The 19134-nt window shown below is 42.3% G+C and overlaps 1 protein-coding gene across 1 annotated transcript in view; it reads right to left on the bottom strand.

Annotated features, from left to right (window-relative positions):
- The window catches only part of DAPK1 (death associated protein kinase 1), a 93725-nt gene extending 74913 nt beyond the window's left edge, over positions 1-18812 (bottom strand). The window contains exons 1-2 of the mRNA XM_086769806.1: positions 18757-18812; positions 18178-18340 (exon numbers count right to left, since the gene is read on the bottom strand). Of these exons, the coding sequence (XP_086625932.1) occupies positions 18178-18239 (62 nt within the window). The 5' untranslated portion in view covers positions 18240-18340; positions 18757-18812. The remainder of the gene's footprint in view (positions 1-18177; positions 18341-18756) is intronic.
- Positions 18813-19134: the final 322 nt, after the last annotated feature.

The following is a 19134-nucleotide window of genomic DNA, read 5'->3' as shown; positions in this document are numbered from 1 at the left end:
AATAGTCAAAACCCATAGTTGTCCCTGTTACCTAAAATCCAGTAGAAATGTGTAATATAATAAATATACTCCTTTACTATGTAGTCTTCTCTTCCCAGAAAGTATTGGTGTGAAGCTTCAACGCTTGGAAATTCCAACAGCAATGTTTCTATGGACAATACTGAAGCTGTATGCTGGACTAACTTTGGTGTATTCAAAGGAAAAAAAGTGATTAATTCAACTCTTGCTTCATTACAAGCAGATAAAAAAGTGATGTTACTGCCCCACCTCTGAAACACCTAAAACACAGAACACTGCACATCCTAAACACCTAAAAGAGTTTAAAAGCAATGCAGCTACTGCAAATGGCAAGGTAGAGACAGTAAACTGACCTTTAGAGGCCTCTTAAAAGCACTTGAAGGTAAAAAAATCTTAAGACATTTACACCAATTCTTTTCTCAACATCTTCCTCTCCTGTGTAAAAAGTTACCTTACGATCTTCAGAATATAAGTTCTAAATGGCTACAGAGAAATTAAACTTTCCATCACAGTTACATAAGTATAAGCAAGATAATAAACACTGTTAATCATTAATACTTAAGATTAATGCAATAATTCATTGTAAAATGTCTTCTGATACTAATGATCTCAGCTTCACTATTCTTTTATGACTGCTTTTTAAGATGAAGTAACAGTATTCCAGTAACTTTCAGTTAAAACAGCTACGACGGCATCAAAAAAAAAAAACCCCTCAAAAATCAATTGATGATAATTCACCATGTATCAAGGTAAGCTTGTTAAGACATAGGATGACTTTCTGAGGCAGATGATATAGTCAGGATGCTGGACAAAGACAAGCTAAGAGCACAAAGGGAGGGGATGCTTTCAGACTAAAACTGAAGACGTCGTCATCCTTTCATGACTATGGACATCCTTAAAAATCACAGCTTCTGAGTGTTTATTACATGATTAAGGACAGCATGGTGCATTTCGACACTTGGAGATAAAAGTAAAGGAAAAAGGCAGCAGGAAGTGAATGTCATGTTGAGACTGAATAGCTGGAAAAGTGCTAAGGACAAAAAGCAAATATAAACAAAGACAACACACAAGACAGACCAGAATGCAGTGATGAGTTGTTTCTGATGGCAGATAGAAACAACTGAACCTTGCCACAATGAGGAAGAAAGAGAATGGAGAAGAAAGGGTAGAAAACAGTTGATCTAAAAAAAGCTATACATACAAACAAGCCGTCAAATGTACTTAACCTGGTCTGAGCTTTACAAAGATTAACCAGCCTTTCTCTGTGCAACCTTGAAACATGGCAAAGCTACTGAAAAGATAAGGTGAGCAGCAGCGCTCCAGGCAGCACGCAACACTTGCGTCTCTGATTCACTTTTGTTAGAGTAAGCACTCTGTTCCACATCGCACAAGGACCCAGCCGCTACATATACCTACTGTAAAACCAAAGTAAACCTGGCTCTCACACCAGCTTAAGGCTACGTGGTGCATCTGATGAATGTCCGTTATCTGCTACCTCCATGCAGGTACCTGCCACCCAAACAAAAGCATGCACATTTCACAACCACCAACAGGGTGATATTAACCATATCCGTAAATCTCATCCCTGTCTCTAAAGGATGGATTCAACTCTCAGTTCAAGAAGCATCACATTATGTTATCTTGCTTTTTCCAGTGTTTCAGCTCTAACTGTAGCTGATAAACTGTTTCTGTAAAGATACTTCTTTTTCTCTGCATCAGCAGAGTTTGTCATTCTTGAGAATGTATGAAAAAACACTAGTACACAAACATTATTAAAGATAATTTTACTTAGTAGATATAAGAAAGCTGCATGCAAACAAGACAGCTTAAAAGGCTTTTAAAAGTTCATAATCCCTCAAAATCAGCAAAAGAATTGGGGAACAGAACTTTATTATTAAACTGCAGATGATTAAACACAAGATGTCTCAAAACACGTCAATTACAATACAATCTATGTGTGGTGTAAAAATGGGAGGAAAAACAAGCACAGAAACCAAATACCATACATCCTGTATGTCCCCATAAATAGGCACACAAAGTCTTTTTCCTCTTCCCCTCCACCCCTGTTTTTAAGAAAAAGCGAGTAAGCTCCCTCACAAATATATTCTCACTTCCCTTTACCTCTCATTACCTCCAAAAGACCTACTACAGGAGGACTTAAGGTTGTATGGTCAAGTACATTGGGTCATAGACCTTTACAGTATAGATTACAGATCAACAGAATATTAACTCGAAAAGACATTCTTGACAACACATGGCATACAGTACACACGTGACATTTGAAAGGGCAGTCATAGTTTTTTCTCGTAACTTTTTTTTTTTAAAGAAGTTACAAAAAAAAGACAGAAAAATGAGATAACTAATACCAGAATACACAAACAAAAAAACAAAACCCTATGTAGTTTGCATTCTAATTTTCAATGGAAAGTGATAGGGAGAAGAGCGCTCTCATTTCAGCTTTCTTTCTCCCCTCAGAAAATAGGGGCTTGATGACAACATGAAGGATACTACTAAGTGCTAGAACAGACAGGCTTTGAATTCAGCACAAGTTGCACAATGATACAGAAGTTGCCTACAGAGGCACAATCAGTTCTCAAGAAAAAGGTAAAAATGAATAGCTCACAATTAATTTCTTTAGCTAATGCATCCAATAGTAGCTAGGAAACACTGATGTTTTTCCTTGCACCATACATAGCAGACTATTAACTTCAATAATCCTTAAAAACGTCACACTTGACGCTGAAGGTCTTTCTTATTAGCAAGCAGGTTTTCCTGTCACTGGGCAGGAAAGGATAGAAAAACTCCTGCACCCCCACTTAATTTGGTACTTGTTTTAGTACAGATAGACATACACAACAAACTGAGAAATAATTCCATCTGCCTCACAAAGGAGGCAGAGAAAACACTTCTTCACTTGACTCTCATTTATGTTTACATTATGCGCTTGCTTAAACCGGGAGTGTGTTAAGAGAGTTTTCACAGTATAGCCCTGCCTTCATTGCTGTAACAAATGATGGCAGGAAACACAGGTTTCAACAGATGGAGGATTTGCTCTGCAGCTGCCTACAGCTTCAGGTCTTTGAGAGGTGGCCCTGTGAGCTACACAGAAAGATCCACCAATACTGAAAATAAGGCTGAAGATTTGCAGTGAGGGGCAAGTAAAGAAGGCACTACAGGCTCCTTGGGTCTGAGTACATAGAAGAGAGCCAGTCTCACTCCCTCTCTTCCCACCACGTTTGCTTATGCTCTGCTTCCAAGGTTTTCAGAACAAGGAGGCTAACAGCTATCATTGCATTTCCTGCATGTTCCAGTCTCCTATTATTTATGTTTCCAAATCATCAAAGCATTTCAAATTCACGCTACACCTGCATGTAAGCCTTCTAAGGAACAACATGCAGCAGCATATGCCCAAGTATTTTTCATTTGGATGGAAAAAGAAAGCATACATTCACAAATCAATCAGGCACAGATTCAAGAGTTTCTTTCTTAAGTGCCATGCAGCATGAAGGATAGCGGTTTTCAAGAAGAAAAGGTGGCACTGACAATAGTATTTCAGACAATGAAAGAAAAAGAAAGGAGAGATCTTGCAGCTGCTAGATCCTCCACAGACAGCGTTAGCACACAGCCCTCCCTCCCATCAATGTGGTCGTCTTCTTTGAAAGCAGCACATGACTTTAAGGAAGTTATGACCACAGGGTTAGCACACAATATAGGGGATTTCTCCATGATCATACTCTGCTAAGCAATTAGGTCAAACTGCTCTTGAAAATTAGTTTAGCGCAGCTGAAGGTCAAGGAATGAAAGCATGGAGGGGAGGAGATGAAGCAGAAAAGAAGTAGGAAGATTTATTTTAACTCTCCAGCATGTACAAAGCCCTTGCCAGAAAGAGATGTTGCACTGTTACTAGAACTTTATAGTGTATGAAAGGAACATTCTTGGTACTGAAATACCGGCTTCTGTGTACAAATAGAAAAAGTGTTGTTCCAAGTTACAAGCTGTACACAGAAACAAAAAGGAACTCCTTTACACCAATGTGCTTACCAGTACCATCTTGCTGATTCTAAATTACACTTTTGTCAATGGATTGGTGCTGCTTAACAGTCAGGTAAATAAGTAGATTTTTGTCACTGTTAATTTGAACAAAGAGATATTACATGCTTTTATATAGTTCTGTAATTCTTGGGTTTTTTTTTTTTTAAAAAAAACAGATTCTATTGTACAAGCAGGAATTCTGATGTCAGATTTTTTTTCCTATTCACATTTGGGTTTTGGAATGCAAATGTGAACGAATAAAGAACTCTGGGTCTACGTTGGCAGCAGATGTTCAGAAGAGAAGGCACACTGAAAAAGCTGGAAGCATTACTGAAGGTTTGATGATTCTGTCCTCCTGGAAATTACTGCAGACACAAACCAAAGACATACTAACAACTTTACAGATTGGTGTAAGAAGTTCACTGAATTATTTAAGTCTGAAAGTAGCCAAACAAAGACTAAATTATCTTTCCTGCTTTTATAGTGCTTCAAATGGTTAGAATAGGTGGCTGAGAAGTAAACACCAGACAGGCACAGACAAAATCTTCACTGCTTCCTGTATGTATATAAACAATTCAGCTCTGTCTTCAGTTTCGTATTATCTATCCAACATTCACTTGTACAGTCTGAGTAACACCAGACATGCGTGCTTGTCACTGTGCCAGTAGACGAGAGAAGAAATGCAAGTTATCAACGTCACTGAAACTTTATACAAGAGGCTGAGCAATGGTCAGACACGTTTTTTTTTTCTGGTCTCTGATGCAGTTATTGCCTAGGCAGATATACCAATTACAACATTATTTTTTGAACAGTCTTCTCATGGTATGTTCAATCCCTTTAATTATTATTTTTAATACATGACTGAGCCATACCACAAAGCTCAAGAGCTCCTAGCTTCCTAGTATACCGATGATAGCATGCTAAACCCCACTTTCACATGCTCACTGCCTCTCTCATTTGTACCCTACAGTTCACAAAACATACGCGTAGCATCAGACTGACCGAATCTCAGTATTCTGAGGTTCTCTTTCAATGAAGGCTTCTAAGTCACTGATCCTTGACACAAGCATTGATAACATTGTAACAAAAAGGGAAAAGTACTGACCTGTTCTAGGCTTTGGAGCTCTTCCTTTCTCAATATGAAGTGGAAAAAAAAAAAAATCACTGAATGTGGTGTCAGTTATCTCACATGACAAATACCAGGTGTACACAACCAGTATGAAAGTGCACTCAGTCTAAACACACATGGATCATTCTTGTAAAACATGGAGATGGTAAAAACATTAAGAAGTGAAAATGTGAGAAGGTGTCATGCCTCAAGTTCTTTAACACAAGCACCTATACTTAAGAGACTATCAAACTACAGAATGTGAAGAATCATGTATTATCTTATTTACCCAAGCAAGGACTCGAGAAAACGCTTCAGACAGAAGTTTACTCATAGACATGGTGGTTTAAAATACCGATGTGAAGTTCATGCTGAGATGTAGTGGTATTTAACATACAAGCTGGGAGAATATGTATGGCTGTAAAACTTCCAAGGCAGCTGGATGTCAGCCATTTCCTATTAATGATGCTTGGGCTGGAGCTTTCTGAAAGCTATTTGGTCTGAATACATGTACATCTGCTAAAGCCTTTTCAGAAATCATCTTATGTGTGAAAAGCAGAGTACTCACACTTGTAAACAGTTCAAGTAATAACCACATCTATGATGGAAAGGAAAAAGCCAGAAAGAAGGTGAGATAATGCAGAGAAATACACAGACTTTCAAGGAAAGTGCTACGCTTACTCCCATTTATAGTATTAAAAAGGAGCTTGCACATACAGGTACTTAAAGGATCAATGCCTAAGCACATACTCATATAAATAATAACATAATATTCCGTAACACTACTTAACGCCAGAGTTTGAGTGTTAGTGTTCTATTGTTCTTTGATATTTCATCTTCCCCTTCATTTGGACTTTTCATGTAATTTGTAAATCAGCTCAACAATCAAAATTAAATCATAAGCTAGTCCTGCTCAATGTTAAAAGATGTATGTGATGTACATTCAGCTCAGAACTCCACATAAGTGCTCAGTCATCACTTGCTCAGAAATTCTTAAACCAGGAGTCCGGGCTGAATATTAAAACATACGAGCAGAACAAACATTTTATTGTGGTGATGCTGAAGACTGTTGCTGCTACTTCGTAAGTAAAATGTTTTGAGTTTCCTGCTCCTCTTCTGTAGCAACGCATTCTGAAGCACACCTGAAGTGTGGGTTTGACCTTCAGCTTGGGGAGGAAAAGTCTAGTTACAATACTTATCAATTTCTGTTATGACAGCCACTCTTTCATCAGAATGAGCAGCTTCCCTTTATTTCACCTTCTCAGAACGTCCCTGTTTTACAGCATATGACCTATGATCTTAATGAGCAGTAACAATGTGCCCCTAGGCAGCATTTCTAGGTAGATTTGGACTCTGGAAGATATCTACATTGAATGGCCACAAATAAAAATATACAGACGCATGACACTCGCAGGACAGTTGCACCTGTTAGATACATTAAATGGTGCTAATGTAAGAAAATGTTGTGTTTTCTCTGTGTTTGAAAAACCATTTAATATGGTGATAGGGTATGAAATTCGACAAACACTTGCTAGAAAAATGGTAAAATCTAATCACCGAAAGCAGAAGTGAGGACAGACTGCAAAGCCTCAAACTGTGCTTCAGCTTTCCCAAGAAACAACAGAGTTAAAGGTGTGGAATGGATTTCACCACATTTCTTCACTTCCCATGAGATATGAAGAATCACTGTAAAATCCACAGGTATCTTACTAGCCTTTCAGCACCAGAGCACAAGGAGAAACATAAAATCTCAAGCTTATACTTCATACAAGCTGGCAGAGTCATTTTTTTTTCATGGGAAAAGTTCTGGGTTTTCTCCTTTAATTATTAATTTGATGTTAGCTAAATCCGTATGAAACTCACCAAGCAATACAATCTATAAACACATAATTTAAGCCAAAACATTTAAGCCAGTGATGAAAACACTGCTTGTCCTTGACTGAAGACAGCCTTTTAAGACAACAGAGCATTACAAACAAAGCACAGTTTGTGTCATGCACACAGATCTCGTATCAAATGCTTTAGTTACTGCCTTTAGTTACATTATGGTTTGATGAGCTCCTATTTACGACAAATAATTGTCCACTTCCGCAGCTCTTCAGCCTTTATTCACAAGTGCTCACTCTCACAGGCAAGCTTGGGCACTTAAGAATTCAGAACATCAAAAAAAAATATTCCAAGTTGCCCTCTCTGACCTCTGTGCAAAGGAGGGCTTGTCTGGCACCCTATGGCTGCTGCCGTGGGAAAACAGTCAGACTGTGCAGTCACTGATCTTGTTACCCAGGCTTAACCGACAGTCAGGTTTTGCTACCCAGTTCAGAGCAGCTCTTCCACACGGTCTTAACTGGCCACACCTACACAGCACTGATGCAGAGCACGTGGGGTGCGAGCTTTACAGTGCAGGTTAGGAGACAGAACCACCATTCGTCACAACCAGAGGCTTCCCCGTTTTTCTGGCCGTGCGTTCCTACTCTGTACTGGTGGCTGGCACTGATAATTGCCCGATGTGCCCATGGTGACCCAGTTCAGGGAGCTCAATCTGTAATCCCCTCCCACTTCCAGGCTGTGCTTGGGATGGTGCCAGCACCAGCACAGGAGAATGCAGCTCAGCAGGTGAGGAACAAGATCATCCCAGTCACTGGTCCTCTCATTAGGCTGGTTTAGCCACCCTGAGAAAATACCTGGGCAATCTAACAGGCAGGTAGGGCAGCACTGACCAGGAACTAACATACCCTTAGGAGGGACACTAATGTAAAGGTTTCTTTTCAAAGGAAAAGAACGGGCAGCCGAAGCGGACCAGCTTTATAAGATAGCATCTGGAATAGTTTGTTCTCTATTTAAGGTTACAACTGGCAACAAAAGTAGGAAAAGTTATCCATCTCTTTTTAGGTAGAAATGTGAAGTAAATAGTATCAGAAGGCCCTTTAAAATAAAAAGCAACAAGAAAAGATGAGACATAAGGAACTAAGTTGTTCCCTGATGTGCTTTCCTTTCTCAGAGAATCAACAGCAATTCTGTGCAGATGGCCCTGCTCATGAAGAGAAGAAAATACTGCCAGACAGATAATATAGCAAAAAAGTCCTAACTCCCATACCAAAATGTTTTCAATGGTTGTGGAAAACAAGCAAACAAAAAAACAAACAAACAAAAAAAACCCCAAAAGATAAAGAAAGCAGAAGGAGACAAGGTGAAATATCCATCTCCAGGATTACGTCTGCACCACCTTCATTAAAGGTAACAGGAGCCAAGTGTTCCAATCAGAGTCAGCAAGAAGAAAGCTATCAAAAGAAAGCTAAGATCTGCTACCATCCAAGATGCATGTACTGTTTTTTTCTTAAGAAATAATAAACTGCCAGTTTTGTTAATGAAGCTACTGAAAGTGCTGAGTTCTTGGCTGCAAAGTCATAAGACCCAAGTAAAATACCCACTAATAATTTTCCTCTGTGGACAAAGGGGGAAAAAACCCCACACCTCAATCTCCGTTAAACCTGTCAGAATAATTTAGTTGTAAACCATGCCAGAACAGAATAAAATATTATCAATTTAAATACAACTTAGCTCCACTTAGTTATACCTACATAACTAAGGAAAGTAAGCACAGTACCAAATAACACACATCACACAGAGTACATATAATTCTAAGTTTCAAGCTCTGGCTTTCTTATTCTTATTTAGAAATGCAGGATTACAAAGGACCATCTCAGCAATGAACTCCAATCCTCTTAAGCTGCAGACAACCCTGCAAGAGTCAATGAGACTAAAAATTTTGGAAAACAGGGAAAGAAGAGAATAGAAGAGATGAGAGTCTGCTTCTCTATAATCACAAGACAGTTAAAAGTCACCAAAGACCAGAAAATGAACATCCTTTCTCTGTCACATAACAGTAACAACTTCAAACTGCCATAGCTTTAACAGACTGTGTGACCTGGGGGAAACGACCCTCTACTATCAGTAGACATGAGCGGGTACTTAGAAGTGAACACCTCTACAAACACACCCACTCAGTACCTCAAGTATTACAAGGACAGATACTTGAGAAAAAACTGAGGTTTCCTCAAGAGGGACAAAAGCACAGAAGCCAATTTACATACCAGACAGAACGTAGGGCTCCTCAAGTAATTTGTGAAAACTTAGAAACATGATAAAGATACAGTGGAAAGAAAATATTTCTAGTACAGCAGTTCAGTTACAGGCTGTTTAAGCAAGAAGTGCACAGGCATAATCATAAAATGGTTAGGGTTGGAAGGGACCTTCAAAGTTCATCTAGTCCAACTCCCCTGCAAGGAGCAGCGAAATCTTCAACTAGATCAGGCTGCTCAGAGCCTCATCCAACCTGGCCTTGAATGTTTCCACACCCAAAGCAATTTTTTTTTCTTTCCAAAAGGTCACTCCTCTGCACAGTTCAGCAGAAAATTAAATTAAACTATTACCTTTCAATCAGGTTGTACACACAGTTATAATTTACACTGACTATGAACTCTTTCAGTCTTTGGATATGTCCCCTTATGTTTGTTACCATCCAGTAAGAGATACTTTTCTTCATGTTAACATACAGACAAGGCCATCCAAGCTTCCTAACAAACAGACTTCCACTCGCAGACAGATGACACTGAGGAAGACTCGCTCTAGTAAAGAGTGGTACCCCACTGCAAGATTCCTGCTGCTGGTGGTCAATGCATGCACATGATCTGGGCAGCCGTGCAATGATGCTTCCTCCTCAACAGTATTGCCTCTTGAAGCGGAAATTATCTGTCACATTTGCTTGTGTAATCAGGATGGAATAAGGGGAAGGAAATAAAACATCAAAACCAAGAGTATAAGGTTGTAGACCATCATATGGATTACTTAGTGTGGTGTCTTACAGTAGTCCTAAACTACGTGAATTATTCTGGATTTGGGTGAAAACCACCTATTACAAGACGTTCTCCCCAAGACCAATGTGTGCCACAACAACAACAACAAAAACCCACCAAACTCCAACACATTAAAAATACAATACTTTCAGTACAAAAAGAGAACATAGAATCATAGAATGGTTTGAGTAGGAAGGGAACTTAAAGACCATCTAGTTCCAATCCCAACACCTTCTACTTGACCAGGGCACTCAAAGCCCCACCCAACCTAGCTCTGAACACTGCCAGGGATGGGGCATCCTCAACAACCCTCCGCAGTCTGTTCCAGTGCCTCACCACCCTCATAGTAAAGACTTTCTTCCTTATGTCTAAACCAAACCTACCCTCTTTCAGTTTAAAGCCGTTACCCCTTGTCCTGCCACTACATGTCCTTGTCAAAAGTCCATCCCTTATTTTTTTGTAGGCCCCCTTTAGGTACTGGAAGATGGCTATAAGGTCTCCCTGGAGCCTTCTCTTCTCCAGGCTGAACAGCCCCAACTCTCTCAGCCTGTCCTCATGGGAGAGCTGCTCCAGCCCTGTGATTATCTTCCCAGCCCTCCTCTGGACTTGCTCCAACAGGTCCACATCCTTCTTAGGTTGGGGGCTCCAGAACTGTACACAGTACTCCAGGTGGGGTCTCACCAGGGCAGAGTAGAGGGGCAGAATCACCTCCCTCAACCTGCTGGTCACGCTCATTTTGATGCGGCCCAGGATGCAGCCGGCTTTCTGGGCTTGAAGTGCACGTTGCCAGCTCATGTTGAGCTTCTCACCCACCAGTACCTCGAAGTCCTTCTCAGGGCTGCTTGCAATCCACTCTCCACCCAGCCTGTATTTGTGCCTCGGATTGCCCAGATCCACATGCAGGACCTTGCACTTGGCCTTGTTGAATTTCAAGAGCTTCACACAGGTCCACCTCTCCACTCTGCCAAGGTCCTTCTGGATGGTATCCCTTCTCTCCAAGTGCGTCAACTGCACCACACAGCTTGTTGTCATCGGCAAACATCCTCAAGGACTACAATATGTCTGGAAACTTTCAAAGTGAGAGTTAAAACTGATCTAAGATATCTACAATGTCTGTATCCTTACCAGCTTCCTCCTTCACCAGGACAGTATCATACAATCCTTTCTTTTAATTTTGCAAGCTCTATCTTGATATAACTTAGGTTCCCTGTTCACATTGGCTTCATTTCAAAGACCAAGTCCCAAAGTTCACTCTCCACAGAGCAGGCTTTGTCCACACTTCTCTCAGCTTCCGCCTAGCTCAGCCATGAACTAGTGATGGCTAAGTAGGATCTACCATAATGCACAGTAAATCGATGAATGCTTTTCAGGTTTGTTGGATAATTCTCCTTTGCGTCACCTATCTTCCTACAATGGGGTCAAAATACAGCTTGAGAAACAACAGTCTTACTTGAGGCAGAGCTCCTATGCAAGACACTACCATCCAGGAAACAGAAACTACTAAGCTACTTTTTCAACTGGCATATTTTCTTTGGAATATAAAACTGTACGAGCAAGTTGCACAGGCTCACCAATCAGCCCAGTTAAATACAGAAGGACACCTGGCCATTAAGCCCAGCCATAGGTCTCACAGGAAACATGCATTTTCCTCCAAAAACTGATACACCTTTGAATACCTGTGACCAATTGCAACAACCATTCATCAAGGTTACTCCAGAACCACTACACCATCCGTTATTCTCCTAATTTCCTTGTTGTTGGTTTATGCTCTTCTGCTTTCGCAGTAATGTGACTCTCTACCTCTGTCCCTCCTACACAATTAACTTGAGGTAGATTTATGGAGGCAATCACAACACCATCCAGACTGAGACTTCATAGTGCTTTCAGCTGATCTCAGTGTGCACTGCAGCCATAAATTAAATATAAGGTGGGGTTTTCCCCCTTTGATAGCACCCCTGCATCCAAAAAAAAAAAAAAACAAAAAAAACAAACCCACACACACAAACACACAGCAGAGGAAAATGATACTGCTCTTTTCGGCCGCTGACAGTGTGGACTGAGCTTGGCACACAGCTCTTATGAAAACACAGCCTCAGCCTCCCTTTTCCTATGCTAAAGGGGCCAATTTCTCTGCTCCAGCAGAGGAAGTGACATACTCGAACATCTGTAAAGGAAGATAATGGGGAGGAAAAAAAAAAGAAACAGGAAAACACACCCACAAACACAGAAGGGAAAAAAAAGCAAAGCCTGTAAAGACATAATGAAAGTTTCAGCACACCCCTAAGATACCATCTCTAGTACTGATTGTGCTCACTGAGCCTGGCTAGAAGAGAAACCAAAGACGAGCATTTTTATCTGCTTCCTGATAAGTTTAGATTTACAAAGATCTGCGCATTTCAGCTAAAGACACAGGATAATCAGTAAGCTCTAGTTTTAATTACACTTAGTTTTAAAAGACCTACAAAGCATGCATTATTCTCCCCAAGTGAAAGATAAACTAAGTAGGACCAAGCAGTTACACCCAAAAAAGCATCTGCACCTCTTGTGCTCTTGATGCAGCAATCCTCTCAGCACATTTTATAAGGCAGCATCACCAGTAGCGCTGTATGGTGACAGCCTCATGGAGCCTGCATGACCAGCAGCTTGCAGGTTATTATGTGTTTGTGAAAATGAGGCATTTTGAGCCATGGCTGGGAGGTAAAGTGACTTGAGACACAGAAGAATAATTCCTCCTACCACGCTTTCCCGTTAAGAGACTTTCTTTTTCAGTACCCATGCCACCAGCAGGGCCAGGACTTGCAGACAAGCATGACATAACCAACTTCTCCTCTGAGAGCTGACAAGAGTGATACAACATTTACACAGTTCACAAACAGTACAGAAAGGGTTCTTTGCTGTAATCTGAATTTCACAATTTTCAACTCTTAAAAAAAGAGCACACAAAGACACCAACCAACTAACCAGGCTTCCTGCTCAAACCATGGCTTTGTGGCCAGCATTTTAAGTGTTCCTTCCCAGGTCCTTGTCCCTGAAAAACTCATCTAGTCCACTCAATTTATTGTAATTAGCTATCATGCTCTACTGGAAATTGCATCCATGTAGTTATAGAAGCAGTGAATCCCACACTTGCAGCATTTATCATTGTGCCTGTACGAATAACACAGGAAATCATACTGCAGAGGTCTGCACCTTCTGCATCTTCAGCACTTAACCATTTTCCTCCTGTATGAAGTGGAAGGTTAACACATGCCTTTTAGTGGAGCAACGGAGATGAGGTTACAGCAAGAAAATCCAAGAAAACAGAAACTGGAAATTTCAGTGTATCACAGTTAAAAATTTTATACGTACATGCAACACTTTTAGCCTTACCAGACCATCTTTCACACTGCTTCTTCCCCTCATATGACACCCTAATCTGATAATTAATAGGAAAAAATGTTACACTGTAACATTAATAGAGACCATTGGCATGGGTTTTAAATGTGGCCGTTGTGAAGGGACGTATCACCTCAGAGGAACTGCACTTGCTGTACATTTCATAACGGAGATTGACAATATACGATTTTAGTACATCGGCCAGTTAGCACGACTAGTTTAGGTTGTCAAGTCTGAGAAGTGCCACAAAGGTTCAGATTCTAGTCGCCATCCAAGTATTTTTTGTTTGGCGTTTTTGCTTTCCTCTCAACACAGGAGTGCAATGTAGTTACAGTTATGGTGTCTGGACAGATGACAGACATCCTTCACAGTTCTAAAAAGCAGTGTTTCTGCAAACTAATATGTGAATGACTAAAAATAAATGCATACATGCAGGCCTATATATATATGTATATCCTGCCTACATACTTGCTGCTTACTACTGGAATCAGTTTCCAGCATCCAGGGAAAAAAAAAAAAAAAAAACAAACCAAAACTCTTTTCACTCAACAGTCAAAGATAAAACATTTTCCAGATTGTAAATACATATCTGCACAAGTCCCTGTCCTCTCTTAACATGCTGAAGATGCTGGTATCCTATGCATTTTTCTCTCACAACTGATAAAGTGCTTAGATTCCTTAGGCAGCAGAGTTAGCTTACTGGTTTTTACTATTAGCATCTCTGCTTAGCGAGCTACCAAGCAGAAACAGACTGGTTTCCAACACTGCTGAGACACATCATAGCTTTTATTCAACAAGTTGCAAGTCTTTCCCTAGTAAGTCCAACAGGTTCAAACAAGCTTGAAGTTTAAAATTGTCAGATACCTCTTCCTACTTTTTGAATCCACAGGAATCTAAAAATTGCAAACCACAGTGCAATGCAAATACCATTCTTCAATTCCAAAACTTTATTTCAACAATCTGCATCTCTTTCAGGAAGTGGATGAAGGTTCAAAGGAAAAAAAAAACCACCACAAACAAGGGGTAGGGGGTGAAGGAGAAGGGAGCAGTTTTGTAAGACCAGGAACAAAATCCCTTCAATTCACATAAATAAGAGACAGTGTGTATCATAGCTTTGTTGGGGTATCATTCCCTGTAATTATTTAAGCAATATTGCATTTCTCACAGTACTCTAGCAACTCCCAAGTAAGGCTAGTCACAGGAGGGTAAAAAAAATATTTTGATTAGTTGATCTGGTTTAAAGGTCTTTACTTGCATGCTGACCGTGGTGTAGGTTTTCAATACTGATGAACTTGAATTCCTGTCTTTTGGGTGGACTGAGGCAAAAGCACTGCAGCAGGGTATTTAAAATGCACAGTCACACCACCTGCAACTGCAGGCGGAATTAAAATGAACAAAATAGCTTTAGCAAACTTGTTCTCTTTCACTATAATGTCTACCACCCCTTGAAATTTCACCCCTTGAAGTTAGATTATTACTTAACGCATCTACAGGTAACGTGCATTTGAGCAATACGAGTAATAATGTATCACTTCAAATTTGCAGGATGGAAAAAAAATGCATATGTAATGCAACATACACAATGATCAAGAGTACAATCTTCTTACTGTGTTCCGTGCTAAAGACAACATTTGATCCACAGATCTCAAAAGACTGTTTTGTTACAAAAGCTTAAGATAAACCAACTTGAACAGCCCCAAAGGTGTTGGAAGAAATCATGTACAGGCAAGACAAATAAGGGTCATCCAGTCGGTACTCGCAATCCCAAGTTCCTTCTTTCTTATTCTCCTCAGGCATAAATCAAAACAAATGAAAGAATGAAATAAAACTCAAACATTTTGGTAAAAGGAGGAGGACTGTTTATTACTTTTTCTGGAAAGGCACTGTGAAGTACCAGAAAACTTGAAAGCATGATTATTTTTTTCAGCCCAGGCACACTTCCTTGTTTCCAACAATTCTAGAGTTCACGTTGAGCAATATTTAAACCTCCTTTATTAGTTTCAATCAAAAATTTCATTTACACAACCCATTTATTTTCTTCAAGACACCTTTCTTAGACCACTTTCTCATCCAAATGATTTTTTAATTTAGTTACTGTCAGAAGTATCATAAGATAATAAAGACTGCTGAATAATTTACAAGGGAAAACAGTGGAGATTATTAAAATTTCCAAGGATTTGCATCTTCACTGAGTTTTCTCGAAAGGTAGGCTGGCCTAGGAACTTCAGGATCTGTTCACTCAAACACACCTCTATCAATAAAAACTCATCTGTTCATTTATTCACCTTGTTTGCTGCATGACTGCAGCTAAGTAAGAGGAATTAGAAGAATTCTTCCCTAAGAAGGGGAAAAATAGGTTGATTTTGCAAAATGGAACTGTTCTTCATTGCTCAGGTCAAGTATTAAATCATGATTCGGGTTCCTGAATGAACACAAGAAATTTTAAAGTCAAAGACATTTTTAATACTCACTGCTTTCTGAGTTTTGAGCCTCAGGGTTGAAATTTGCAACTGCATTTATATGCAAACGTAACTGTGAGAAACCTACCTAAAGGGTAAAGGAGGAATGGAAAGCCATGGGATTTACAATAAAGTATTTCAAGCAACCTCAGAAATTTAAGTTTAAAAAGAAGTTGAAAACACCACTGAACTAAACCTCACAATAACTATCCTGAGATCTGCTTACTCTTACGGTTTTATGGCAACCGTTCAGAGTGGACTAATCCTGGTTTCTCAAAGTGATGGTGAAGTGAAAGCTTTGGCCCTTTTAAATAACTGCATTCTGGTTTTAAAGCAAAAGCCTTGTCAGACATTTCAGTGCTTTACTGTGTAGTGGTATTCTCTCACAAAAGGAGAAAAAAATTGATGAGGTGGTTAGTTTTCTTTACTTTTTTCAAGGAAAAAACAAGAGCAGAGTTTAACGTCCATTTAAATTCTTAAAATATTATAGGTTTAGACTGCACGTCAAGCTTATATAGTATTACAAGGAGTAAGAACAACCTCAGTACTGTAATACCTTCTAACTGATGACATAAATATACCAATTTTTACTGAACTCCATTATCTAATATTCTGCTAATTGAAAAACTCAATTTCTTTTGTTTTAACTATATATTATTCAATGTTTGCACTTTCCTGTACTATTAAAAGGAAATGCTTGGTCTTCACTGCTAGGTTCTGGAACTAACATGTGACTTCCAAAGCATGTTTGTTTAGAAAAATCCCCATATATTTAAACATTTCTTAAGCAATTGCGCCTAAGGGCAATTTGTTCTATTTCATAAATATGTACTGGGGACCAACCATTGTGTTGACACTTTTTACAAATAAAAAAAAAAAACAAAACAAGAGAGGTTATATAAGTCTTAACACTTTCTGAACTACCATACTGACATGATCTTTTCCCTGAAGAACCTTAAGAAAACATGATAGTAATTTCTAGAGCTGTGTCTTTATTTTCTTCTATAAAGTAAATTACATATCAGTGTCTGTAAACACACACAGAGTCCAGAAACCTAAATCTGAATTTCAGAACACTTTTTGTGTTCTCACCAAAAAGGACGGAAATCAAATCAAATAATTTTATGTGTCCAAACAAAATATTTAGACCACACAACCTAAACTTACGGTTTAGCATGATGACATGTCTTTCTAACAAGATATTCAATAAGTTAATATGGTATCGCTGTCCAACACAGCCTGTCATTCTAGGTGTATGAAAAGTCCAACCCAGAACACTCTGAAAATGAAAGTATGCATTCATCCTGTACCTGCACAAGTCACAGCAACAAGCTTGTATATAAATGGGGTGAAGTTGATTTTAAGTACAGTCCAATGAGCCTTCTGATAATGTGCGGGCTTTTTCTTTGGTTGGTTGTTTATTTTTTTTTTAATAAGAAACACTGTTGAATTCCTAAGTTCCTGGCTATACGAATGCCTTTTTTGCAACATTTGCTATTACTAGACCCTTCACTGGAAAGGTACACACAAGTAAACATGGGATCATCTGCCCCACATACACTGCCCTGTGGTAATTAAACACCAACCCTAAGCTTTGAAATCTCAGAGATGAACACTAGAAAAGGATTCTGCCATACTGGTGTGCTAAAATGCCACTGGATTCCCCCTCAAGGAAGACAGAAGGAAGATGAAAGGACCTGCACCTAACACAATTCAGTGTTAAACTAACAGTTTTAAAACACGGAAACCCCTGAAAAAAACAAGGCATGACTAACAGCTTGAGCTCTTTAGACAAACAGCGTGGCAGGAGGAGACGAGGGAGATCACCACACAGCATTCCAGCATCAAGGTTCACGCAGGCAGCGCTTCATCTGCGGCGCTCTGCCACGCAGCCCCTGGCCCCGACTTCCACCTCCAACTGGGAGGTGATCTTCAGTGCTATGGCAGTACTATCGGCGGAACACAACCGCAGACTTTCCCTCGCTCCTTTTAAACGTGTTCTTCAAGCCGAACCGACATGCAATACAGACGGAGCCCGCCACCGCCACGACAACTTCTGTCCCACCAACCCACCACCTCCCCAGCCACCCGCATGGACCACGGCGGCTTCACGGCTGCCGCTCGGGCCGCACCCAGACGGGCACCGAGCCGCGAAGGCACCGATCAGGAGCCCCTCTAGCCCCCAGTCCCACCAGACCCCTACTAACACCCCACTCCCTCTCTCGCCTTCAGGCACCCACCACAGGGGTGGGTGAGGGTGGGAGGGCAGCGCGGGGCTATGCCAAGCGGCAGCAGCTCCCGCCGCCCAGCCCCGCCGCCGGCCCGCACCCACCTGCCGAGGTCCTCGCCCGTCTCGTAGTGCTCCTCCAGGTTCTCCTGCCTGAACACCGTCATGGTCGCCGCCTCGCCGCCGCCGCCGGCCTCAGCCCCTGCTCGGCGCCCTCATCACCGCCGCCCCGGAGCCGCCGGGTCCGCCCCGCGCTCGGCTGCGCGCCCTGCGGAGGAGCGCGGAGGTGAACGCCCCTCCCACCGCCGGGGCCGCCCTCCCTCGCCGCCCCCGAAGGAAGCGGCGCCTGCGGCCCGGAGGGCACCTCCCCAGCCCCCTCCCGGGCGGCGGGAGAAGAAAGCGGCGCCCCCCGCCCCTTCCCCTTCCCCGACAGCGGCAGCCGCGCCACCGCCCAGCCGCATTCCTCCGTGGCTCCGTTGCCCAGCCAACCGGAACGTGCTGCCGGGGCTGCGGCGGGAGGCCGCGGGCATCCCCGCACCTGACCCCGGGCGAGGCAAGGGATCCCCTCCCCGCCGCAGGGTAGGGGCTGGCGGGGCCGCTCCCCCCTGCCCACTCGCTCCCTCCCTCTCTCCCTCTTTCTCTGACCGGCCCGCTCCCTCCCTGGCCGGCCCGCTCGCCGCTCACCCGCCGCCGCCGCGGCGCCCCGGCCGCTCCGCGACCCGTGAGACGGCGACAGCGCCGCGGCCGCTCCCGGGCGGCGCGCAGGCACCGCGCGACGCTGCCGCGCGGGGCTCCGCTGCCCGGCCAATGAGAAGCTGCCCGCCGCCGCCCGCCGCCCCCCCCCCCCGCCCCTGGCCGCGGCCTGCCCGCCCCTGCCCCCCGGCCGCCACGGCCAGGTGCGCCCCGCCCCGCCCTGCCGGCGGGGGGAGCCCCCTCCTCGCTCCCCTGCCCGGCCGCGGGCCTGCGGGCGGCTCCCGGTGCGGCCATTGTGTGCGCTCCCGCCGGCCGCACCCGCCCGCAGCCCGCGCCTTCCCCCTCCACCCCCGCCCCGGAGCGGGGCTG

The sequence above is a fragment of the Chlamydotis macqueenii genome, chromosome Z, assembly GCF_036417535.1.
Source record: "Chlamydotis macqueenii isolate bChlMac1 chromosome Z, bChlMac1.mat, whole genome shotgun sequence".
NCBI classification, from domain to species: Eukaryota; Metazoa; Chordata; class Aves; order Otidiformes; family Otididae; genus Chlamydotis; species Chlamydotis macqueenii.
This window is presented reverse-complemented; position numbering and strand designations above follow the sequence as displayed.